The sequence below is a fragment of the Triturus cristatus genome, chromosome 2_2 (genome assembly GCF_964204655.1).
Source record: "Triturus cristatus chromosome 2_2, aTriCri1.1, whole genome shotgun sequence".
NCBI classification, from domain to species: domain Eukaryota; kingdom Metazoa; phylum Chordata; class Amphibia; order Caudata; family Salamandridae; genus Triturus; species Triturus cristatus.
Genome location: NC_140582.1, coordinates 1,058,448,086 through 1,058,475,516, shown reverse-complemented (window position 1 = coordinate 1,058,475,516; position 27,431 = coordinate 1,058,448,086). Strand labels below are relative to the sequence as shown.

Sequence of the window (27,431 nt, the reverse complement as noted above, 5' to 3'; positions counted from 1 at the left end):
ACGCCTCCAACTACTGTTTATTTACCACTGATTCGTGACAGATAAGACACCTCTCAGATTCTTAACTGGTAACGCCCCTCCAGTTGGTGACGGGTAACCGCCTCTTCTCGGATCTCAACCCCTCTGCTTTCTATTTCCCAATCCCACAATAAGCACCATAAGGACAACCTTGAGAGATAAACAACGACAATAGCATGACGCTGCTATCCATACACAGACCGCCACCGTGTAAGCGCCCTCCGAGCAACTCGGCTCACTGCACAGAGGAAGCTGCGTCTCTAACCGCCCGGATCCTCCATTCAAAGGTTCGGAAACGTCAGAATGGGCGCGTGCCCGGCAGACTACGTCATCAGATTCCACCAGAGCAGCTGGGTTCGCAATTTACGCGCCTTCCTTTCTTCCTGCCCAGGTGCACGAGCCAGCACTTCAGAAGTTTTTAACTTGCTTAATCCACAGCCCTGCTCAGTTACCTACTACCTGCCTTCCTCTCCTCCGTTACACAGCGCGGATCCCGGCTAGGAACCGAGCAGCAAGGCACGTTTGAAAGCGCCGGTTGGCGCGCGCTCGCGGCCTTCGGCCAATCAGCAAGCTGGGTTTTTTCGCGCTGCTTGGAGCAGGAGGCGGGGCAGGGTTGTGGAGTCGCGGGTTTTGTTGTATTGATTCCTGGCCAAGGAAGCGCCGACTGTCCACCTATAGCCCCAAGGATGAGCCACGTACAGGTTAGTACCTTCGGGGCAATGCGCTGCGAGTTCACTGGGATGGGGCAAGCCTAGCGTCCGTGTTCTGGAAGTGAAGAAATGCGGATGGAAGAGAGAGGGCAATGGACTCTAGACGAAGGCAGGCTATGGGGTATAGGATAGGGAGTGGGGGAGGGTATGTGAGACCTTCCTTCTCATGCGTGGTTGGTTATGTTTACTCCCTGGGCCGGGGTGCCACTGAGCTCAATGCCGCCTCCCCACGGTGGGAGGCCATGTTTGAGCGCGCTCAGCGGACAGGCATCCTCTGTACCAGAGTACGCAGCCCACGTCCACTTCTGGGTCGCGCCCGTGTCCATTTCAGGCATATATTGCCGTCTTGCATGTACGCCGATAGAGTTCGTTATTTCCCCCAAGCTGCATTCACGTCGCTGTGTTTCTTCCCCTTTAACTCGCCGCTGTTTTTCCAAAGGTAGTTTTTGTCATCGTTTCTACAGTCAGCCTCTGTCACCTTTTCTCACATTCACTCACAATGTATATCTCTACTCCTTTCCTCCCCACAGTCTGTCACATATTCCCACGTCACTTGTTCCCACAGTCTGTCACATATTCCCACGTCACTTGTTCCCACAGTCTGCCACCTGTTCTCACTGTCGGTCACCTATTCCCACATACTCTGTCATCTATTTCTACGTCACCTATTCCCACATACTGTCTGTCACCTATTCCCCCTGTATGTCACCTATTCATTGGTTTGATTTGAGAGATTTGTAGAGCACATTGCTGCCCAAAGGCTTCCCAGCGCAAAGAGACCAATGCTGGAAAGGGATAGAAGTGGATTAGTAATACTGGCAGAAGAGCCACGTTGTGGTCGATTTCCGGGAGGCTTCTTCAGTTTCCAGGAATCTAGATTTCCGTGGCAGTGAGTTCCATAGCTTGGTAGCTAGATGAGTAAAGAATCTACCTCCCCATCTTGCTCTCCTGATTCTGGTAGTTCTTATTAGCCGTTCGGAGCTGGACCTGAGGCTTCTGTTTGAGATATAGGGGACCAGCAGGTTTCTGATTTTCCCCTGGCCCTTGTTGTGTAACACTCTGTGTGTCATACAGAGTGTCTTGAACTTAATTCTAGTCAATGTTGTAAGCCAGTGAAGTGCTTCAAGATGCTTTCTGGCTGATTCCTGGTTTGGGATCTTGCACAGCAGCCTTGCTGCCGCGTTCTGGACCACCTGGAGTCTATTGATAACTTACTTTGGTGCACCTAAAAAGAGTGAATTTACGTAGTCCAGACATGATGTGACCAGGGAGTGGACTACTGTCTTTCTGAGCAGTATGGGGTTACGCTCCAGAACTTTGCGGGGCATTCTAAGTAGACCAAAACATGTGCTAGCTAGTTACTTGGCTTGAATCACCATTGTTAGATCCTTGTCAACCCAGAAACCAAGATTTTTGATAACTTCTTCAGGGTGGGTGGGGTACCTAGGCAGTTGGGCCAGATGATCAGAGGCCTGGGGACTGCGATGTTCCTGAGGACCATAAGCTCCGTTTTATGCTCGTTCAGCTTTAGACTGCTATTAGTCATCCAATCCACAACCCTTTCCATGCAGGGTGCTAAGCTATCGTAATCATAGTTGGATCTGGGGTCTAGGGAGAACACCAACTGGGTGGCATCGGCGTAAGATATCATCGAGACATCAAACTCCTGCACTATCAGTGCTAGTGGTCCTATGTACACATTAAATTGCGTGGAGCCCTGTGGCACTCCACAAGGCGGCGGCTTTATCTGAGAGAGAAGGTTAGATTCCTTAACTTGGAATGTGCTGCCTTCCAGGAAGGATGTCAGCCTTTGTAGGGATTTATCATAGACACCAATTCCAGCAGTCTATCTAGCAAAGTTTAATGGTCCACCGTGTCAAATGCTGCTCTAATGTCGAGAAGTAGTATAGCAGCAGAGCTTTCCTGATCCAGTGTTGTTTTGAGTTCCTCAACTACTGCTATTCCCACTGTCTGTCACCTATTCCTACTGTCTGTCACCTATTCCCACGTTACCTCTTCCCACTGTCTTTCACCTAGTCCCACTTTCTCCCTGTCTCCTTTTCTCAGTGTGTTTTCTTCTCCACACTTACCCTTTTCACACAGTCTTTCCTCCACCCCTTTCCCATTGTCTGTCTCTCTGTTTCACTTTTTCGCACAGTCTGTTTCTCTGGCCTACCCTCTTTTCCACAGTCTGCCTCTCTGCCCCTGCCCTTAATAGTCTGCCTCTCTGCCCCCCTTTAACCACAGTCTGTCTCTCTGTCCGCCCCCTTTAACCACAGTCTGTCTCTCTGTCCCCCCTCCTTTAACCACAATATGCCACTCTGCCATTCCCGCTTTCCATAGTCTGCCACTTAACTGTCCCAGCTCCCACAGTTTGCTCCACTCATGTTAATACCATTTATAGTGTGATCTGCTGCCCAGAAGGATATAGTGGCGTAATTGGACTGTTGAAGTGGCTATCAGCTAGAAAACGTGCCAAGTGTACACTAGCTACAAAGCAAGGGGATTTAAACTTATTTGGGGAATTGGTAAAGGTAATTGCAGAGCTATAGTCCTGTGCACAATGCTCTCCATAGTGACAGTAACCACTCTCTTGAAATATAAAAAAAGTACAGCAGTGTTAGAGACGGCTGTTTGGTGTGTATATTAGAGGCCCAATATGCAATTCTCCTTGAGGTCTTAATTTTATTCTTCAAATTCAGTGTGAAGCTATTCAGCATACATAGTTTAGTGATATGTAGATAATTATACAATCATAATATGTATAATTTACATTTTTATGGATAGTTTTCAGGGTCTCAAGTTAAAACACTGGTAATTGTACAATCCTATATTATATTTGATATTCAGGACATGGTATAGCCCATGTGTTTTACAACACTTTGATGCATTTTCAAGGCTATTTCTGATTGCTTGTTCAAGTATATACGTGTAGGGCAATTTCTGCCCCCTCATAAATTTGTTGCTTGGAGCAAAATTTCGTTTGGTCACCCAGGAGCAAATATCTTCAGTAATAAGATGTGGTCACTCCTCTAATACAGGGGTATCTGTCGTTGAATAATAACATTCAGAGGAGACTCATTTTTTGGTAAGTCTCCTCCACGTGATTGGATGGGCAGATATAGAGCTCAAATCGTGCACAAGACATAAAGCGAGTCAACTGTAGTCCTCAAGTTGAACCCATGATAGTCGACAGAGTGACAGTCGATCTTCTTAGGTTGCTTGGAAGTAACCTAAGAAGACAGCCGATCAACGTGCAGAGTGCAGTATTGAGAAGTGAACACAACATATTACTGAAAATATCTGCTGGGGGGTAACCAAACAAAATGTAGTCTCCTTCCAACAAATATTCATGGGATGACGGAAATTGGCAGTTTGCCTATGTATTTGAAAACGTAATCTGAAATCACACCGGATCTAGAGGGATTGTGAGATAAAACAATATGGTCAAAAATAGGCTGAAAAAGCGGCAAAGTGTTTGTGTGACTGAAACGTGGCAACTGTACCATCGCCTGACTATTGAACATAATAAAGGATTGTAATATTGATCTGTTTTTTTTAAATTCTGAGAGACCCTAAAAACTATTTTAACTAGGAATTTAAGTACACTTCCTTGCATCTTTCACTTCACCATCCCCTATAATTGGCATTCATGACCATTTCTCTGTGCGATCTACAGAATAACTGGATCTACACACATTCCCACAGTGCCCACTGGCTGGTACTGTGAGAAACTCCTGCCTGTCTTGAGCCAAAACTCTAGAGATCTCAAATGTAACGAGGCTTCTATTTTGCCTCTTTAGCTGAGCACACTTATGGCAAAAAAAAGTTCCACTGGTTTTTGTGAAATTCCCAGCAATTGTTTATAGAAAAATATGACCTGCAGACATAGAGTAAAATCTTGATGTAAATTCTACACAAATTCAATGCACTGTATTATCTGTAAAATGTACAGTTAAAACACAGCTTTATAATTGCCCACCCACAACCTGACCCGTACACCTACAGGCGACCTAGCTCACAGTAAGCGCTATTAAAAAATAACATGCTGCGTGAACAGAAAACTACAGAAAAACAACAACCTAAAACCAAATATTCTTGAGAAAGTAAATTAGGCTAAAAATGTAAGACGTGGCAGGAGCTCTCTCTGACATTGGTTGTCTTAACGGTTTGGACAGCCATTGTTCAGAAATCTATCAATGTTTGCCCTGTAAAACGAAGGACAATATAGGTCCTGTTTCAATGTTGGCTTTTAACTACTGCTGAGTCTTGGAGCCTGAGGGACCCATGCTACTTAAAGCCATGGTTTTAACTTAACATTTGTGTGATTATCTAAATATCCACGAACACTCCTTAACACTGAATTTGAAGAATAACATTCAGACATGAATACAAACTAAATATTTTGCCCCTAAGATCAAACTGGTACCTCTAGCACGTAATTTTACTGGATTTAAACCAAATCCCTTTTTCAATTGGCAGCCTGTATAATTGGTGTTTTAAAGGGCGAGGTGGAAGCCCATTTATCACGGTCAAAGGTTTTATAAATTGCCCAGTTCTTTATCAGTTGCAGCCTGTGAATCTGGTTCCAAGGCAAATCCAGATTGAGTCAGAACTGAGGATTCTTTATTAGCGTTCTAGATTAGTTTCCTTAGACGTTAATAGTATTCTCCGGTATGTGGGGAGCCATTGTTGCTACACATAAAGAGATTGTTCTTAATCCCACAACCGCCCACTGCTCTCTTTAACTCAGCATTGAGGAAATGGCTTTGGTGCAGTTTTTGTGGGTGCCTGATGTGGTTTGGATATTTCACACTTATTGGAAGAACTTTCATCAAATGTTGGTTTCGTCACTGTGAAGATGTACGTTTGTCTAAGTAGGTTCATATAATGATTGCTTCATTACCTTGTTGTCACAGCTTGCAAAATCTGAGATGGTGGCTTCGTAGTATCAACGTTTAGAGCAACAAAAAGGAGAACTGAAAGACTGGGTAGCGCAGAGCTAAGAAAAATGGAATTTATTGTTGAGGAACAGAGATCCGTTGCAGTTGACTGCACATTTCGCAATGCCGTTTCATTGGAAGCCACTGAACGATGTACTATCTGAAAAAGACCTAGACAAACTTCCTCACTTAAGGGCAACGAGGCTGCCATGTTCTGAACACTTTACAGACTAATGCCTTAGTTAGGGTGACCCCCAATAGGCCAAAACTCCTATCCACTAGCTACAAATGTGTTTGCAGCCATTACATTGTTAGAAAGTGGGAAAGGGCAAACTACAATGGTAAAGGCAACAGTAAATTGGAGCTACCTTCACATCACGTTTCTGGGGCTATGGTGGGAGTTCAGAATCTAGCAGCAGGCAAAGACTACTGACATCTGGGACTGAAGTGGGACATGTGTCCAAAAGTTGTTAGAAGTGCTGAGAATTTAGTGGCACATTAATCACTCTGATTTGAAGAGATTTAATATAACATGGCTGTTGGTCCTCTTGTCTGACATTAACACTGTGCCAAATCTCCCTGTTCACTACCCTTCCGTTCTTATGGACTTAAGACCAGCCATGTAACATATGGGAAAAGTAAAAAGTATCAACAATCGCTATATTCAATGTACTGCATGTGTGTCTGGTTCTGCCATAGAAGTTGGGAGACCCGTTTGGAATGGCGATGCAGTCAAATGCGCATAATGGGAGAGGCGAGTGCAACTCTTCTGAATAGTGTGGTGGGAACCGACTACTGGAATAAGATTGCCCCTACAGTTGAGGACTCAGTGGTTGGGTGGCAGGGCAGACAAATTCAAAGGCTGGAGCGGTGGAGGGAGAAGAGCGGGGCGGGCACTCTGAAGTACCCCTTACACACTGACAATCCCTGATCGCGATCACTCTTAAAGCGAAAGTGATCGCGATGACGCACGCTAGGGATGCGCGCGCAGCAGCGGAGGGAGGGGTATGGTGCTGAAGGCTGGCGCAGGAGATGGCTGGGCGAGAAGGGAGGGGGGAATGCGGGGAGCAGCTGTGCGCGTGCATGCCATCGTGCACTGTAGCTTGTCGCCAGCACAAAAAGGTGGGTAGCACTTTCTAAACCCACCTACTAAATGTCTTGCCAGGCCAGCGCATGCGCTGGGTCAGGCGAGACCTAAAAAGGAGGGGAGAGGTGAAGAAATCTTGTTGAACTCCCCTCAACTAGTTTGAAGGCAGACTGGTGAGATAAATCTACAAATAATTGAAATCTTGTGCAAGACATTTTTGATACCCGTTTATTTAATGCAAGGTCCTGGACTCTGCTTCTCTCAGATGCCAAAGGATGAGCAGACTTCTAACTGTTGAGCTTAGTTGATAAATCAAATAGGGTCAGTGTGCTGGTCCAGCCTACATCCACTTTATTCCTCTGGTAATCCAGCACCATTCTTGGCACCCTTCTCGGCATGAAGCTTGCTTGTAGGGGGCCCAGAAGATATAATTCAGTAAACTACTGATGCTGGTGGATCACAGCTCTCTTCTAATATGGCTAGAAAATGTAGTGTTGATATAGGACAGCTAATTTACAAACATGCAACTTTGGCAAAAAAAAAAATTTGCTTGCAAGAACAACACAACAAACTTGTTATCATAGATGTCAAGTGCTCCATGAATACCGCAGTGTTTCTCGTCACCTGTAATATGTATCCACATGGACCCAAAAGCCAAAGACTTCTTTAATGGTTACGGTTTTCGTTATCCAAGACCAACTTATTATAATATACATCTGGGGAATTTCACCCAGCCATTTTATTTCATTAGCCTGCTCCCATTCACATTTTCTTCCTCCTACTACAGGATGGGCAGTGGGTCAGCCCACTACAGCAATTTAACTGTAAGTGATGGTTTTCAGCTCTTTCACAAGGAGTGCAGCTAATCACAAAGCTGTTACCTTCATGCAAGGTACTGCTATGGTAATGTCTCCTTTTTGAAACCCAAATATATTTTTGATGTATGTTTGATTGTGCCCGGTATTTACCACATCACTAAAGTTTCGCTTATTTACTCTTTTTTTAACTGTTCAAATTTGTCTGTAAAACAGTGTGAAAGTAATCTTGAGTAGACATAGTTGTGAAATGGGTCTAAAATTATTGAGATCATCATAATCCAGGGACTTCTTATACCTCAATTTTTATCGTAGAAATTGTTTTCACGCGGGCAGTTTTAAATTTGTCAAATACAGGTTCAGTCCTAGATGAAAGATTGAATAGATGTCTTAATGTCTGAACAAAACCTTTCTTTGATAGGGGTGAGGGGAGATCAAGAGCTTGCTAATGCTGGCAACATGGTTGCTTTTTAGGTCTCGGCTCGAAGGCTGCGCTTGCGCAGTCTCGCTCCAAGATTTAATGTTTTGGAGAAGAGGGGCTTGAACCCGCCCCTCTTCTCTCCTCTTCTCCATTGGCTGGCCTCTTGAATGCTGGCCAGCCATTGGAGAAGAGTCTTTGTCTCTCCGAACAGGCCCCGTCCTTTTCGGATTCGGGGGCGTGTTTTTTGCTACTTTTCTAATTATCTCCTCCAGCCAATGGCAAGAGGAGAGTAAAGAAAAACATGCCCCGAATCCGAAACAGCCGCTGTTTTTCTCCGAGGCATTTCTGCTTCGCCTCAGAGAAAGGCAGTGGTGTGCTTGTTTTGTCCTCCCATACTGGATAAATCTTGAGCCGGGTGTTTATGAATCTCGGTAATAGCTTGCCGGAAACCAGCAGCTCTCCTGTCAGCAGATAAACAAAGCCACTGCCAAAAAAAGATTACGAGTGAAATCCGAACAGAAATCGGTGCACTCTCCCATTTCCTGTCCACGTCAGAGGTGTGAGTAACCCTTCACAAAGGGGCATGTGTGTCACGCCTGAGTCATGCTCGCCTCGAGTCGCTGCTCTTGAGTCACCTGCATCGATGGCGCTTTCTGGCTGCAGCAGTTTCCCGCCTCGAGTCTCCTCTTGATCTTTCAACTTTTATTAGTATGCAGCCCTCCCAGTTTCCTCCCGTGGGTCTTAATAGATGTGCATTATGGGAGCTCTGACCTCGGCAGCATGCATGGTACATGCCAAACGCGAGGCTACTGGAATTATACAGCTTAACTGCTGCACTTTTTTCTGATAGGATGACTTCATTATTTTGGCATTTTTCCACACGGTAAAAATGTCTGTGCACAGGATTTACCCCATTAGCACCAGTTAAAGGCTAAGATGCGTCAATAAGCGACTGAACGGTGACCAGTCCATCCTAGTGAAGGCCAATCCACAGTGTAGCAAAATGTGTTGCCATGTCTTAGTAACTTTTGATCCGTTTGAGTAAACATTTTTTTGTTAAAATCTGCAGATTATGCATATGATGCATTATGTCACAAATGTGTTGAATCCAGAGTTATGCTTTAAACGCCACGGTTGCAAAATCACAGAATTCCAATGACTCTGGCCAAAGAGTATAGGGAGCCTGTTGAGATAATTTCAATTATAAAATGATAAATGTTTGAATAGTAGGCTGTTGGTGTAAAGTAGCAAATTATAATGTCTTTATTCTCAGTTTTACAATTCGAAATCTACATCAAAATGTTTGTGCCAGTAACAGATGAATACAGCAGATGCATAAGAGACACCTGAGCATAGTCCAGCGTTTACTTAATTTGTGGCTTGCGGTTCAAAACTTCGCTTCTAACAAGAATAGTGTTCATTTGGTGGCCCACCTCTTACACTCCAAAATCCTCCTTTCTCATTGGTTCCTCTGCTCATGTTAATCGGGTGCACCTGTTGCCTGTTGGGAAATCTAATTTCTTCTTCCTTCATGCCCCCAATATTACTGACTAAGATGATGTGACCTAGTTACTCTTTCCAAACTCCTGTGGCTAAGGCAGCATTTTCTCTTGGAGGAAGAGCAATTTCATATTCTGTCTTCTCCAAGCGGAGCATGATTACGTTTTTAAACAGATGATTGCGACAGTCTGTTAAGATTTTCTGAATCTTCAAATCCTTGGCAGTTGGGGAGAGGGGGGGCATGAGTTGGTAGTACTTCACGGAATTGAATCTGAAGTAGCAGGCCAGTAGTTTACTTTTTGACTACTTGTAGGAAGGCACGGCAGCAACAGATATGTTTGTGTATTGGTATAGTTTGACAGCTCCACTCTGCAACATCCATGCATTGACTGCAAGGCCGGACTGGGAACCAAAACCGGCCCTGGCAAACTGCTCGGCTGGCGCCCCCTGGGGTGAGGTGGGTGCAGCCGAGCAGTTTGCGAGGACCGGTTTCAACCGATTTTGTTACAGGGGGCCGATAATGCGGACCCCCAGTAACAAAATCGGCCCCCAGGGGCCCAAAACCGGCCCCCACCCTAGCAGCCCACCGGGGAAACGCCCGGTGCCCGCTATGGCCAGTCCGGCCCTGATTGACTGTCCAGTCCCTACAGGTATTGGTTTGGTTCAGCCTCAGTGTTGCGGATTTCTTCATTTGTTTCTATTCTTAAACATAGTGCTTGGTTTGGTGGCCTAGTGGACAACCGTAGGGGCCTGTGTTCGACCTCATGGTCACAGATTCAAATTCAGGCAGATCCACTCAGCCTTTCATCCTTCTGAGGTCGCTCAAATTAGTACCATCGAGTTGGGTAACAATAAACATCTGTTATTTAGTGCCAAGAGGCCTACGGATGAGCGTGCGCTTTATAAATACATGTTATGTTATGCTTCAATCTTGAGGGTTGGCAATGCTTATTGTTGCCTTGCTTTGTTGATTTGGCGTCTACATTTGGTTTTCACTTGTTTTTTGCACTAGTTTAATTCTATATGTGGCTGTTTGTTTTTCGGGTCTTTACCACGATTCTAGGACTGGCTTGACAGCACAGCTATGTATTAGACTCATGATTACCAATATTTAACAAACACATAAATAGTGTGGGTTTTTGGCTCTGGCCAAATGTGTATTACTCTCACCTCATGCTAGTGGCTACTTGTTTTATGATTCACCTTTCAAGAAAAGGTTAAAAGCATGAGGAACTATTCTACAACTGAATATCCAGTTATCTCATTTACTTCTTTATCTTCTATAGACAATCTATAAATTCAAAGCAATCGTTTTTGCTACTTTTTCCAGCACAGGCAAAGTCTATAGGGTAGGATTTATTGTGATAAAAAACAGACAAAAAAACTGCATGCAATGTTTGTAAAATGTTCATAGCATTTGTAAGTGTTTACATGCATTGGCCCATTTAAGACAAACCTATTGCCTTTAACAATGCTTATTTTCTTTTTTGATACTTTAGTCCGGTTGATATTCCTTTTGCATAAGCTTAGATGTTTTAGTAACATTATGAAACCCTGAGAATTTTAAAGCGCACCTTGACTCATTGTTTTCTAATTTTTTTCTTTCTTTAGTTTCTTGAATTTATCACACTTCTATGCAGTGTACAAGAACTGATTTCCGTTTTCTTTCTCTGCTACGTTCTACTCTGTTTATAATTTGTTTTCAGATGTGTGGTGAGCAATTATTTTGAATTCCCTGTTGTTTGAAAGTAAAAAACATGCTCCCTTTAGTTCACTTAAATTGTATGTTGCCCACTGTGAAGACATGGTAGAAATGTTGCTTCTGGCAAACTCTGGCCCTCAAAAGTAGATTACACCACTCAAATGATAAGCGGCGCTCTCTGAACCTCTCAAAGTCTTGTTGCCACTTGGGCCAGTGGTCATTCAGGAAGATGATAATCACTACATTGAGCTTCTTATTTTTACTGGTTAGCCTGTCTTGCGCCATACGCTTGCCAATTTAGGGTTCCCCATGTCGCGACTAAGGGCCTAATTACGATGTCGGTCAGAAAGCCACTGACCCCTGTATGGAGGCTTTCCGACTAACATGGTAGGTTTAAACTTCGACCGCAGCATTGGCGGTTGGAGTTTGAACCGGCAAGGGAATCGACAATGTTCCGACACTCTGTTCCGACAGGCTCCAAGAGCCCGTCGGTCAATCGGAACAGTACCAAAATCCCTTAAGGATGGTGTTTTCGCTGTTGCGATTATGATGGCTGTTTCCAACAGCCAATCCATGTTGGCCTTTCTGACATGGATTGGCTTTCGGAAACAGACTTTGTGAGGCCCCTAGTAGGGCCCCCTTGCAACCAGGCCCTCTGCATTTGGGCCTGCGGGGGGCACCTATAGTGCCTCCTTAACATCCCTTCATCATGTGACCGGCACCTTGAGGTGCCTGCCACATGGTACAGGGTTATGTACCAACTTCCATTTTTCAGTGGGAGCTTGTGCTGTTGGCGGTTTCAGCCTACTGCACAAGCATGGCAAGTACTGGATTTATACTGGAAGGGGCGTGAATTGTTCCAAACCTATAATGGTTTGCATGTTCTTTGCAAGATCTTGTGTACTTTTTGGACCCAGCTCACCGTATTCGTCTCTCGCCGATATGCTTCTCTGCCACCTACTCGGTGTGTTTTTTTTTTCTTGCCTGTTTGTTTCTCTTCCCACTCCTGTGCTAGTGTTGCTCTCTTGTCTGTGTGCTTCTCTTGACCATGTGCTTTTCAAACACCACCTGCGCTCGTGATTCTCTGCCACAGCTCTGTGTTTCTCTTTCTTGCCCATGTACATTTCTGCCCCACTCTCGATATTCCTTTCTTGTCTGTGTGCATCTCTCACCTATGTGCTTCTCCCTTTGCCTTGTGTTCTATTCTGTTGCATCCCCCATCCTCTAAATGACCGGCTCCTCTTTTGAAAGATTTTGAAGTAAAAAAAGGTTTGATCTTACGCTCCTGTTATTTTTTCATCAATCCATCTCATTGGTAAATAAAAAAGGCACCTGTATCATTTGGTACGCATGCACAAGCATGGTGATGCATGTACATGACTGTCACTGCATTTTTTCCCTTTTGCCATGCTGCACAGCATCTGCTATGCTGTATACTATTGGTAAAAAAAACATAGGCGCGGCATAATCCAATCCCATGTGGAATATCTGTGCTGTCTTGGGTAGCAGTTCAGAGTGCTGGTTAAGTGTTGTGTTGAAGCTTTGTGGTGGGGGTTATGAGCAATTCCAATAGCTCTAACTTTAACAATGCAGAGACCATTGCATTGTAAATGCTTGTTCAATTTGTGTGGGAACCTATTTTGAGATCCTCTGGGTTGAATCCAGCCTGTATCAAAATAGCGGGTAAAAGTTTGCAGCGTCTTTTTAAAGTTAATATTTGAGAGGAAGTAGCCATGGTTTGTAGTGTAGCTAACTTCAGTGATTTTTATACGCAATCAATGAGTTGCTAATTTTGTTTTGATTCTTTTTATGTTTATGTTAGTCTTCTTTTGTTTTCAGTTTAATTAGTCTGAAACACCTGGATTTGACGGATTGGGTCCAAAGTAAAGATCACACAACAAATTTCAGCAGTACACCTCAAAATGAAACCGGTCCCCCAGATTTTGGGTAACTCTGCTCTGAAAATCCAGCATACTGAAGTCAGTCGTGATTGTTCGGTGTACCTGAGCAAAGCACAAATTTCCGCCTCCTTGCACGATAGTGTCATACAAAAATTGAGCACCCAAGATACATTGCCATTTATTCCAGTTGAGAAGTTAAAAGATCTTACAACTTGTGTTCTTAATGGGGAGTCGGGTGCTGAAGAAGCCACAGTACGGTTTGAGGCTCCGGAAATAAAGCCGATTGAAACTCCACCAAGTACCACCCCTGTTAAGAATGGCTCGCCAGAGATCAAGCTGAAAATTACCAAAACGTACATGAATGGGAAGCCTCTTTTTGAGTCCTCAATATGTGGAGACAACGAATTGGATATCCAGCAATTGGAAGAAGCTGAAAAACCTGAAAAGGAAAGAAGGAGCAGGAAAAGAAGTATACAGTATGACTCCATACTGGATGATTGTCTCATACAATCCACATTAGCATCAAAGCTGTCTGGTGTTGCTGAAGAGGTATGGTTTCTATAACATATATTAAAGTAATTTGTAATGTATTGGGCTCCTCCTCTATAGGCTGCTCTTGATAATACCTTAACTTTCCCATATCTGTTAATCCATTCTTTAAACATGGTCCTCTGATTTAGTGTTTGATTGAATTGAAAAAAAAGTTAATGCTTCTGCCAGTTAAAATCCACCTATAAAAGCATGTACTCTGATATTTCATCTGCTGGAAAAAAAGTCATACTTTTTTTTGTTTTTACACTTTCTTAAATCCTTTTTCTGTTCTACAAACAATATATCTTCAGAGGTCGATTTGAACACCATTGTAACTCCATTACTGCTAGGATGTCTCCAAACATCAGCAGTAGATATTTTCTCCACCATGTGTTGTGTATTTGTAAAGCATGCTATCACCTGCAATACTATCGTGACACCTAGCAGGTGTGTGTGCGTACACCTGCCTATGGTAGGTTGGTTAATTGAAAAGCGTTATCTTCAGCTTCTTGTGGAATTCAAGAAGAGAGGAGGAGGTTCTAATATGAAGTAGGAAGTTCGTTCATGCTTTAGGTGCAATGCTAAACAACGCCTGTCCTCCTGATTTGGTACATGAGTGGGATGTGTGGCAGTAGAAGTCCTATGGAGAAGAGGTGTCTTGGTGGAAGGATATGCGACTGTTCAAGGAAGTGGGGCCTAAGTTGTTTAGTGCCTTTAATAAGTTTGTAAGGAGTTTGAAGTTGGCACATGTGTGTATCGGGAGACCGTGTAGCTGCTTCAGGTGTGGTGTGATGTGAGTTCTGTGTGGGAGGTTGAGCTTGAGTCTGGCTTCCAAGTTCTGGATGGTTTGTAGCCTACTGGTGAGTTGCTTGGTGATCCCGGTGTAAGCAGTGTTTCTGTAGTTCAACTAGCTGGTGGCCAGGACATGAGTGACAGTTTTGTAGTGTTGCTTTGAAACCATTAGAAGAACTTCTCCAGCATCTTTATGGTGTGGAAGCAATTGACTTTTGCAGTCATATCCAGCTTGCTGGCGATGATGATGTTGAGGTTCCTGAGGGGGGGGTGCTGGGTTTGGATCAGAGTGCGGCTGGCCACCAGTTGGAGTCCTATGGCAATAAATAAGGTGCTAGGCTGACGGCTTGCTTTCTGTCTGTTAAGAAGGAGCGGTGAGCGGTTCCTTGGATTCCAATCTCACATGAGTACCTGATGAGGAAGGGGTGAGAGACCATGTCAACTGGTGCAGCGAGATCAAGAAGAATGAGGGCTTCAGTGTCTCCTCATGCGGATGTCGTCTGTTGCTTCGATGAGTGCTGTTTCTGTACTTTTTGATCCTGAATCCATACTGCGTGGCATCGAAGAGCTGGTGGTTGGTGAAGTGTCAATTTATTACTTTCTCTGTTCCCTTGGGTAAGGTAGGAGGGAGATGTGTCTGTAGTGAAATGTGGCTGGTACAGCCGGTGGTTTCTTGAGCAAGGGCATAACAGTGGCTTTGCTGATAGTAGGCGTCGTTTGGTGAAGTTGTGGTGAGGGTAAGGGTTAGATGGGGCCCTGAAATAAATGGTCTTCATAGTGGTAGCGGTTTGGACAGTGGTGATGGCAGTCCATTAGGTTAGGATTCGTTCTCCTGCTTTGACTGGAAGTTGAGCTGAAACGGTGACTGGGCCGGTTGAGGGTCGAATTTGTCGGATATGAATTATTTTGTTGCTGAAGAATTTAGAAAGTTTGTTACAAAAGTCTTGAGGGGTTGATGTTGCCGTAGGTGAATCGATTACATTTTTGATGATGAATATTACCATAGTGCTGTTAGTATCAGCGTCCATGCGATCTGGAAGAGCTGTGCCCTTGGTATTCTATATCTGCTGATGGTAGCATCTTGGGGCGTATTTGAAGATTTCTTTATCTGTGGTGTCTTGAATTGTTCTCCATTTGCACTCCATTTAGTCAGACTGAAATGGTATTCTTAGTTTGTTGCCCTGAGCTGCACCCTTGCACTCTTAGGGCAGAAGTTTATGTTGTTCTAAAGTGCTACTTTTCACCTCCCCACCCCCAATTTTTTTTGGTGGTGGGGATGTATAACTTTCCCTAAAATACTTCAGTACTGGAGTTCGAATAGCAAATACACCTCTTGGAATAATTTGTGTACGTTGCCCGTTCCCCAAATATTTCGACTGGAGTCAGAATAGTAAATTTGAACTCAGTGTTCGCCACACCCATTGCTGCCCTGAAGGCATAGTTCAAGGCTAGAAACACTAACCATGTGCTTCAGTTCCTTTGTGTACCAACTGGTCTGTGGCCGTGCTCATGCCATGTAATTGAGCTTATGGGCAGCCAGGGTGTTTGTGCATGCAGTGATCCAGCTATTGTGCTTCATGATGCTTTTTGGCTAGTTGCTGGTGTGCTTGGGCCTGTGTGCAAAGAGCGTGGATGCGTAGTCTTTTTCTGTGAAGCTTTTCCAGCTGTAGCGGGCTGTTCCAGTAGTGGTAGGTCTCTGGTGGTACTGGATGGGTATGTTGAAGCTGACTAGGGGGCAGTTGGGTTTAATATGTATCCTGCAGTGTAGGTGGTTTGGGTAACGTGCTGGGTGAAGCTGCGGTTTTCTAGAAGGGCCATAGAATTTGTCTGGGTGGTCTTTTAGGTGAAAGTTAAGGTTTCTGAGGAGGATGAATGTGCTGGTGTTGATGAGTGGTGTGATGTCTGCTGCTGAAATTTGAGCGGGATCCTGATGGTCTGTATGTGAGGGTTCCCACTAGAAAGAAGTTGGGTGTGGGGTGTATCTTGAATGTAATGTCTTCCATGTACCTGGTGGGATTGTCCGTGAAGGTGGTGCAGCTGGTGGTATCTTTGAATATGATAGCATCTCCACCTCCGTTCTTGTCTTGACTGTCTTGCCTGGTGATATTGTAGCTGGTGGGGTTAGCTGTCGCAATGTTTGGTGCAGAGGTTGTGCCAAATCCACCACGTATGCCCATCGTCCTGCTTTGGCCATGCGCAGATTGAGATTGGCTGCAGGTTATTGACAGCGGCCAGGCGATGGGTCCAACATGTCATGTGTGGCGCCCCCGCCTCGCACAGTGGAAATCTGCGAGGTCTGGTCTACCCCAAGGGATCCTGTAGACTCTCCGGAGCAAGGGGGCGTTGCACTGCTCCCGCAAGAGTCCCTTGCAATCCTAGCAACCCCCAAAAAGTATTTTTTATATATTTGCCCCAGGGGTTCTCTGGGAACCCTCATAAGGTCTAGTGGTTGTGGTACCCCTACCCCAGCCCAATTATACCTTACCTTTTTTTTTTTTTACATTTTGAGGACATGGGGACAGAGTCCTTATGTCATGTAATGGCGTCTGAAACATTTCTTTTCATAGTGTAGATGGTTGATCGTAGTGCAAGCTCTCTTCCGACTTGTGTGGGCGAGTTGGCTAACAAAAGAAAAAGGCCCCATAGCCAATCGGATCACTCTATTTTGAAAATGGGTGCCGTCTACTCCCATAAACCCAATTGGTCAGACATCTATTAACATTGAACCTTAATTTGTCAAAAACTATTAACTGATTTACACTAGATCACAAAAAGCACGCTTTCTGGGTAAAGATCTATCTTTATGACAATTTAGTGTAATTCCATTCAGCGTTGGTGGCTGGTGCAGTGTCTGCCATTCCTATGAAAATTGCATGGGAAATGTGTGTTTTAGGACTGTGTTTCCCCCCCCCCCCCCCCCCCCCCCACCCCCTCACCCTTTTTTTTTACTCTCTCACCGCAAAAGTGTCAAATGGAACTAAGGTGGATGAATGTTTTTTTGGGGAGAAAGTTTTGCGAATATTCAAATGGTATCAATAATCCTAGTGAGAAAGGGTCTAAGGGAATATAGTTTATAGACCTGCCCAAGTACCACTCCCCTACTACTAAGTTATACACAAAAACAACAGGAACTGGGGGTCTTATAAAGGACAGCACAAAGGTGATAAGTGGACTGAAGTGCAACAGACCAAATCAAACCTGGCCACGAGCAGAGCATGGATTACCATCAATCTTACTCGAAGTACAGAGCAAATGGTGAGAGAAAGGTGGCTCTCATGATCAACACACTAATACAACCTGGATCAGAAATAGAGCCAAAGAGTTACACAAAGACGTCTAAACAAACCCCATACTCAAATGACAACTCTATTGGAGAGCACTCCCTTCACCAGGACCCATCAATCACTTAAGGTGGTTAATTGTTTTTATCATCTGGGTCTGTATACTCCATCCAGCCGGACCAGTTCATAAAGCAGTGATCCGGTCACTGGCATAGAAGGAGCACCAAAGGAGGATTGTCACCTGATCTCTCACAAATATTGTCTTGGATGAAATATTACCCATAGAACGAGGTGAGAAATCCTAATAGTCAGCAGTAAAATCATATGTGTGAGTTAAAAATGGCTAAGGGTACCCAAAAGTTCTTTAATAGTAGGGAACCCCTGTCATATTTAAAAAGCAAGATGGCAATATTGCATAAATTAAATTGACATTATGCTATTGTCCAAAGCAAATATGGTCAACATGTTTCTGCCCTTAGACGATCGATAGTATCTGGGCTTTCATCAGGACCTAAATTACTGCTGTGGTTTTCAGTGAGAAAAACGTGTGTGTAAATTATACCGAAGTGGGGTGCAGATAAAAATTCCTACCGCACCGGTCAAGTTGATACAGCAATCAAAACCGGATACCTGTGGAGAAATTTAGAAAAAAGACAAAGACCCAATGTGTAAAACAGGCTCAGCTACAGGTCAAAATAAATTTATATGACCAACAATAAGCATTCACTAATGCTGTGTGGCATTCAGTACTGTTTGTTTTGAATTGCACTTACCCATAAATAGTGGGTACAGCCCTCACCTCAACCTGGTCTCAACTCAGGGAAAGGGGCCCCGCTCTAAAAAGAAAGAAATAGTAGGAAAAAGAAAAAACAGGTAATACCTGAAAAAACCTTCCTCTTCAAAAGCTAAGTTAAAAACCTGAGAGAAATTCATCCAATCCCAAAATGCAAAGACATATATGATATATAAACCGTTGTTACAGGAATCATTCAAATGTACCTCAACTATAGACACTTTGTAACAATTGCTGCCACCTAGGGTGGAAATTGTGCCATCCCAATAGGTGAGAAAAGCATATAGAAAAATATAGAAAACACACACTCCCAACATCTGGTAAGTGACTCTAATGGAAATTGTCACAACAAATTAGAGAGTCACATATACCAAATACATTAGTATAAGCAAATGCAAAAGACAAAATAGCCATTGTAAGAGTGTCTCAGGTCTCATGAGCCCAGGCACTCAAATGTAAATAAAAAATTCAAAAGAAGACTTTGTCATAATACCAGGTTAAATGTACTGAATATCCTGATACACAAAGCATAAAAAATAATAAATAAAGTAATCTCCTAGAACTCCTGAAAGTACCATAGAGTCAGTTATTCCAGAATAGTAATAGTGTCTATGGAGCAGACAACAATGAAATCAAGTCATCACCTAGTAGACTGGAAAAAACAAACAGAGCACTCACCTATCCGTCGGTACCCCAGGGCGGTCATTGAGGTAAGACCGGAGGTGCCGACGGACGCACTCGTGAGGTTTTAAATAGCTTATCTCAATGTAAATGCCTGCAGGTGCGGCGCGCCAATTCAGCTGTCCAGGGCACTGCCTGTCAGGGCATTACACGCATGCGCGATAAAGGAACACTAGATAACTGAAGCAAATGCGTGTTAGATGTTACCACGCATGCGCGGAGCATATAGTGTACGCGAATGCGTATGAGTTGATACTGCGCATGCGCGAAGAATACAATGCAAACGAACTTGCATGGAGCGTGCGTGAGGAAGAAGACACGCATTGGTGATCTCGTGTCAATTGCGAGTGCAAGCACAGTGATCATGAAGCACCCCATCGTACTTCAACCGCACGAGCATGAATAAGCTAATTACATGGTTAAGTTCAATGGCCGTCAAGGTGCATCAACAGCCATAATGTCACACCAGGATATGGGACCTTCACCAAATGCGCATATATTGGAACATCTAGCACACACGCTTGTTCAGAGAGGTGCTAGAAGTCAGATTCAAATTCGAAAAGGAAACCCTTTGTGAGGGAGAGTCTTTCATGTATGCATATCAATAAGGGCCATCATTAAGAAAAACACATTCCCATTTTGGGATACCAATAATCCTTGTAACCAATGTCTCATCATAGTATCCTCAAAAGGATGTGTTATCCATGTCAAAACGCACTCTATGAAAAGTGAGGGTCTATTTTGATCTTATAACAACAGCCAAGGGAAAAAGCACTCTATAAAAAAATGAGGGTTTATTATGATCTTATAATAACAGCCAAGGGATTTCATCATTCAGTCCCACTGTGTCTGAATGAAGTCTGTGTACCCATCTCTGCTCCCTCACCAGAAGGAATTTCTGAATGTCAGTGATATGTACTGGAATGTGTGGTTGTTCTAGAACCAACCACTGTAGCTCGGTCTCTTTGTGTCCCACTGAAACAAAATGGTTAGTGAGTTTGGTAGCACTCTTTTTACATCGGATAGTACTCTTATGTTCCGATATCCTCTCTTTTACTTTTCGTGATGTCATACCTACATAGTTTTTATTGCAGGGACATTTTATCAAGTAAATCACTCGTTCGCTGTTACAGTTTGTGTGGGTTTTGAGGGACCAAGGTCTATTCGTCCCTATCTCTACCTCAGTGGTGTGTTGAGTCTGGGGGCATACTGCACAATTTCCGCATGGAAAGTGCCCTACAACAGGTGGTAACCCCCAAAGTGTGCTCGTGTCTGGGTTTTTCAACAACCTCGGGCGTGTATGTACTAATCGATCTTTCAGATTAGAGCCCCTTTTAAAAGCAAAAAGGGGAGGGGGTAAGGAACTGCCCTCTAATTTTAGAAACCTCCAGTTCCTAAGGATACTCTTCTTGAGTGCATTGGAATAATTGCAGAAGGTATTGACACAGGTAATCCTTTTGTTCTCCTCCAAAGGATTCTGTATCCTCTTCTCGAGCAGAGCTTCCCTGTGGTTGTTTCTGGCTCTCTTCATGGATTTCTTTATGATTGTTTTGGGGTACTGTCTCTCCTGCAATTGTGTGGATAGGAGGGTGGCATGTTCCTGATATTTCGCTACCTCAGAACAATTCCGACGAATACGAAGGAATTGCCCGAAAGGGAGGTTCTCCCGAAGGGCTTTTGGATGGTAGCTCTTGAAATGCAAAAGGGAGTTCCGTGCCATTGGCTTCCTGTATAGTTCAGTACTAAGGTTGCCATTCCTCGGTTTAATCCGTAGGTCCAAGAAAGAGATACTCTCCTTTGAAAACTCACAGGTAAATTTAAGAAACCTGTTCTGGTTATTCAACCAGGTATGAAAATCATTAATGGTCTCATAGGTTCCCCTCCAGATGACAAAAATGTCATCAATATACCGTTTCCAGGTCACTATGTGACCTAGAAACGGATTCGTCACAGAGAGGATCTCCGTTTGTTCGATCTGGTGGACGTATAGATTCGCTAGGGATGGTGCGAAAATACTCCCCATAGAAGTCCCTGAGATCTGTAAAAAGAGATCCTCCTCAAATTTGAAAAAATTCTCCTTCATAGCTATGGTGGCGCATGTCAAAATAAAGTCCACTGGTGTGGGACTCTGCAGCGATGCACTCTCCAGGAGCATTTTGACAGTAGATAGTGTCTCATCCTGCGGGATGCACGTGTATAATGACTCGACGTCAAAACTCACTAGAATATCCTGATTAACATCGAATGGCATCCCGTCCAGGATACGAAGCAGATCTTTAGTGTCTTCAACAAAGGTGGGCATGGTTCTCACCAAAGGTTTCAAAAAGAAATCTACAAACGTAGAGAGGGGTTCCAAAACAGACCCTATTCCCGAAATTATGGGTCTTCCAGGAGGAGGAAGCACCCCCTTATGTATCTTGGGCAATACATAGAAGTACGGAATCACGGGAAATGCTGTATTAAGGAACTGCGCCTCATGAGCAGTAATCCAGCCCGCTTCAAGGGCTTCGTCTGTAAGATTTTTAATAGTAGCCAATAGTCTCTTGGTGGGATCCAACTTGATACGATGATAGAAATTCGTATTACTTAGTTGTCTCCTACACTCTGTTTGGTATGACTGCGCATCCATGATGACCGTCGCTCCCCCTTTATCTGCAGGCTTTATGACGATGGATTTGTCCTCTGCAAGCGACCGGACAGCGGAACGTTCACCATTAGATAAATTCGAGAATTGGCGATGTTCACCCTTAAAGATTTCTTCAACATCCCTAAGCACCGCCCTTTCAAAAGTTAGTACTTCTGGCGGGACCATATGGATTGGTGGAGTAAAGGTCGATTTTGGGCGTAAACCAGTGTTGGAGACATCCTCTTGAGTATCATCAAGTGGTTTATCCTTAAAGAGCCCGTAATCTGACCTTCCTAAAGAAACCTGCAAGTTCTTGTCTGGTACGAAAGGTGTCACCCTTGTGTGTGGGAACATACCCTAGGCCTTTTTCAAGGACTGAGATCTCATTTTCGTTGAGAGTACGGTTACTGAGATTCACGATCAAGCTGTCATGTTGCTCGGGCCTGCCACCGGAGGATCCTTCAGGTTGCTCCGTGTGCGGGATGACGGTGGGCTCCAGTGCACGTTGGGTTGTGTTGATCTCCTCCGTCCTCTGGAACGGCGTTGGCCTTGCCCTAAAAAAGGCTGTTGTTGGAAGTTTTCTTGATGGAACGGGGCCTGGAAGCCTGGATGAGGGAAGAATGGTTGTGGATAATTGAATGGACCTGGTGGCCACCATTGTGGTTGTTGTGGACCCCCATAAAAATTACCTCTTCTTTGACCTCGCTTGTTCCAGTTACGGCCTCTAGATGGAAAACTACCACCATTATCCGAATCTGAGGAGCCATTCTCACTACCTGAGGTCGAATAATTAGAGCCAGGTTTTCTTCCATGTTGATTGAACACCGGAGGGGTATAGGAGTCGCTAGTATAGGGATAAATCTTGGTCATGGAGAACTTAGTCAAATATTTCTTAAATTTGGCTATTTTACTTGCCAAAATAGTGTCCCTGAACTCCTTAGTAGTCTTGTCTGTTTCCTTAGACTGTTTATTGAAACTGGAGGTGACCAAAACTGACTTAATCTGGGACTCAAGAAGTTGAATCTCAACCAAGATGTTATCTGCAATCCTCTTGGCTGTTGTTATGATCAAAATGAGCCAGTCGCGCGTACAGCGCCAAGCCACCAAGGACCAGTCTTTAAGGAAACCCTTGTCATCCAGGAATAACCTCGGGGCATTGGTTACTATTAAGCCAGTAGGAGCACAATCAGATCGCAAATACTCAGTCATAATGGCTCCGTGGACCTGAGTGCGTGCATGCGTGCGCTTAAGGAAGAGCACTCTATTCCAGTCTTCATCTTTAGTAATAGCAGGATTAGGTGGTAAATCTATAATACTAGGTGTCTGTAAAATGTCTAAGGCTACTGCGTCGTCAAACGACAGTCCTTGTCTCTCAGACATCTTAAACTGTCAAGAAGTAAATTAACAAAAGAGTGTGTAAGGGAAAAGAAGAAAATAGAGAAGAACATATATGTCGTGACAATTTACGGGATACAGGATGAATACTCAGGAAAAAACTAGCATTAGAGCATCTCGATTCCCAATCTCGGAATCGATAAATCACGATAAACAGACCTACGGCGAATGCCGTTCTAGCACTAATAACACATAACAACGTGGGGGAGGTCTCAGGGAAGTTTCAGCAAAAATGCAGACCAGCAGGTTGTGTTTCCCCTAACAACAAATATCAACACACTAATACAACCTGGATCAGAAATAGAGCCAAAGAGTTACACAAAGACGTCTAAACAAACCCCATACTCAAATGACAACTCTATTGGAGAGCACTCCCTTCACCAGGACCCATCAATCACTTAAGGTGGTTAATTGTTTTTATCATCTGGGTCTGTATACTCCATCCAGCCGGACCAGTTCATAAAGCAGTGATCCGGTCACTGGCATAGAAGGAGCACCAAAGGAGGATTGTCACCTGATCTCTCACAAATATTGTCTTGGATGAAATATTACCCATAGAACGAGGTGAGAAATCCTAATAGTCAGCAGTAAAATCATATGTGTGAGTTAAAAATGGCTAAGGGTACCCAAAAGTTCTTTAATAGTAGGGAACCCCTGTCATATTTAAAAAGCAAGATGGCAATATTGCATAAATTAAATTGACATTATGCTATTGTCCAAAGCAAATATGGTCAACATGTTTCTGCCCTTAGACGATCGATAGTATCTGGGCTTTCATCAGGACCTAAATTACTGCTGTGGTTTTCAGTGAGAAAAACGTGTGTGTAAATTATACCGAAGTGGGGTGCAGATAAAAATTCCTACCGCACCGGTCAAGTTGATACAGCAATCAAAACCGGATACCTGTGGAGAAATTTAGAAAAAAGACAAAGACCCAATGTGTAAAACAGGCTCAGCTACAGGTCAAAATAAATTTATATGACCAACAATAAGCATTCACTAATGCTGTGTGGCATTCAGTACTGTTTGTTTTGAATTGCACTTACCCATAAATAGTGGGTACAGCCCTCACCTCAACCTGGTCTCAACTCAGGGAAAGGGGCCCCGCTCTAAAAAGAAAGAAATAGTAGGAAAAAGAAAAAACAGGTAATACCTGAAAAAACCTTCCTCTTCAAAAGCTAAGTTAAAAACCTGAGAGAAATTCATCCAATCCCAAAATGCAAAGACATATATGATATATAAACCGTTGTTACAGGAATCATTCAAATGTACCTCAACTATAGACACTTTGTAACAATTGCTGCCACCTAGGGTGGAAATTGTGCCATCCCAAAAGGTGAGAAAAGCATGTAGAAAAATATAGAAAACACACACTCCCAACATCTGGTAAGTGACTCTAATGGAAATTGTCACAACAAATTAGAGAGTCACATATACCAAATACATTAGTATAAGCAAATGCAAAAGACAAAATAGCCATTGTAAGAGTGTCTCAGGTCTCATGAGCCCAGGCACTCAAATGTAAATAAAAAATTCAAAAGAAGACTTTGTCATAATACCAGGTTAAATGTACTGAATATCCTGATACACAAAGCATAAAAAATAATAAATAAAGTAATCTCCTAGAACTCCTGAAAGTACCATAGAGTCAGTTATTCCAGAATAGTAATAGTGTCTATGGAGCAGACAACAATGAAATCAAGTCATCACCTAGTAGACTGGAAAAAACAAACAGAGCACTCACCTATCCGTCGGTACCCCAGGGCGGTCATTGAGGTAAGACCGGAGGTGCCGACGGACGCACTCGTGAGGTTTTAAATAGCTTATCTCAATGTAAATGCCTGCAGGTGCGGCGCGCCAATTCAGCTGTCCAGGGCACTGCCTGTCAGGGCATTACACGCATGCGCGATAAAGGAACACTAGATAACTGAAGCAAATGCGTGTTAGATGTTACCACGCATGCGCGGAGCATATAGTGTACGCGAATGCGTATGAGTTGATACTGCGCATGCGCGAAGAATACAATGCAAACGAACTTGCATGGAGCGTGCGTGAGGAAGAAGACACGCATTGGTGATCTCGTGTCAATTGCGAGTGCAAGCACAGTGATCATGAAGCACCCCATCGTACTTCAACCGCACGAGCATGAATAAGCTAATTACATGGTTAAGTTCAATGGCCGTCAAGGTGCATCAACAGCCATAATGTCACACCAGGATATGGGACCTTCACCAAATGCGCATATATTGGAACATCTAGCACACACGCTTGTTCAGAGAGGTGCTAGAAGTCAGATTCAAATTCGAAAAGGAAACCCTTTGTGAGGGAGGGTCTTTCATGTATGCATATCAATAAGGGCCATCATTAAGAAAAACACATTCCCATTTTGGGATACCAATAATCCTTGTAACCAATGTCTCATCATAGTATCCTCAAAAGGATGTGTTATCCATGTCAAAACGCACTCTATGAAAAGTGAGGGTCTATTTTGATCTTATAACAACAGCCAAGGGAAAAAGCACTCTATAAAAAAATGAGGGTTTATTATGATCTTATAATAACAGCCAAGGGATTTCATCATTCAGTCCCACTGTGTCTGAATGAAGTCTGTGTACCCATCTCTGCTCCCTCACCAGAAGGAATTTCTGAATGTCAGTGATATGTACTGGAATGTGTGGTTGTTCTAGAACCAACCACTGTAGCTCGGTCTCTTTGTGTCCCACTGAAACAAAATGGTTAGTGAGTTTGGTAGCACTCTTTTTACATCGGATAGTACTCTTATGTTCCGATATCCTCACTTTTACTTTTCGTGATGTCATACCTACATAGTTTTTATTGCAGGGACATTTTATCAAGTAAATCACTCGTTCGCTGTTACAGTTTGTGTGGGTTTTGAGGGACCAAGGTCTATTCGTCCCTATCTCTACCTCAGTGGTGTGTTGAGTCTGGGGGCATACTGCACAATTTCCGCATGGAAAGTGCCCTACAACAGGTGGTAACCCCCAAAGTGTGCTCGTGTCTGGGTTTTTCAACAACCTCGGGCGTGTATGTACTAATCGATCTTTCAGATTAGAGCCCCTTTTAAAAGCAAAAAGGGGAGGGGGTAAGGAACTTCTTTGTGTAACTCTTTGGCTCTATTTCTGATCCAGGTTGTATTAGTGTGTTGATATTTGTTGTTAGGGGAAACACAACCTGCTGGTCTGCATTTTTGCTGAAACTTCCCTGAGACCTCCCCCACGTTGTTATGTGTTATTAGTGCTAGAACGGCATTCGCCGTAGGTCTGTTTATCGTGATTTATCGATTCCGAGATTGGGAATCGAGATGCTCTAATGCTAGTTTTTTCCTGAGTATTCATCCTGTATCCCGTAAATTGTCACGACATATATGTTCTTCTCTATTTTCTTCTTTTCCCTTACACACTCTTTTGTTAATTTACTTCTTGACAGTTTAAGATGTCTGAGAGACAAGGACTGTCGTTTGACGACGCAGTAGCCTTAGACATTTTACAGACACCTAGTATTATAGATTTACCACCTAATCCTGCTATTACTAAAGATGAAGACTGGAATAGAGTGCTCTTCCTTAAGCGCACGCATGCACGCACTCAGGTCCACGGAGCCATTATGACTGAGTATTTGCGATCTGATTGTGCTCCTACTGGCTTAATAGTAACCAATGCCCCGAGGTTATTCCTGGATGACAAGGGTTTCCTTAAAGACTGGTCCTTGGTGGCTTGGCGCTGTACGCGCGACTGGCTCATTTTGATCATAACAACAGCCAAGAGGATTGCAGATAACATCTTGGTTGAGATTCAACTTCTTGAGTCCCAGATTAAGTCAGTTTTGGTCACCTCCAGTTTCAATAAACAGTCTAAGGAAACAGACAAGACTACTAAGGAGTTCAGGGACACTATTTTGGCAAGTAAAATAGCCAAATTTAAGAAAGATTTGACTAAGTTCTCCATGACCAAGATTTATCCCTATACTAGCGACTCCTATACCCCTCCGGTGTTCAATCAACATGGAAGAAAACCTGGCTCTAATTATTCGACCTCAGGTAGTGAGAATGGCTCCTCAGATTCGGATAATGGTGGTAGTTTTCCATCTAGAGGCCGTAACTGGAACAAGCGAGGTCAAAGAAGAGGTAATTTTTATGGGGGTCCACAACAACCACAATGGTGGCCACCAGGTCCATTCAATTATCCACAACCATTCTTCCCTCATCCAGGCTTCCA

General features: G+C 43.7%; 1 protein-coding gene across 1 annotated transcript in view; it reads left to right on the top strand.

The window, feature by feature from the left end:
- Positions 1 to 338: 338 nt before the first annotated feature.
- NSD2 (nuclear receptor binding SET domain protein 2) overlaps positions 339 to 27,431 on the top strand; it is an 881,013-nt gene continuing 853,920 nt past the window's right edge. Inside the window, exons 1-2 of the mRNA XM_085642559.1 lie at positions 339 to 719; positions 13,036 to 13,646. Coding sequence (XP_085498685.1) covers positions 13,119 to 13,646 — 528 coding nt within the window. The 5' untranslated portion in view covers positions 339 to 719; positions 13,036 to 13,118. The remainder of the gene's footprint in view (positions 720 to 13,035; positions 13,647 to 27,431) is intronic.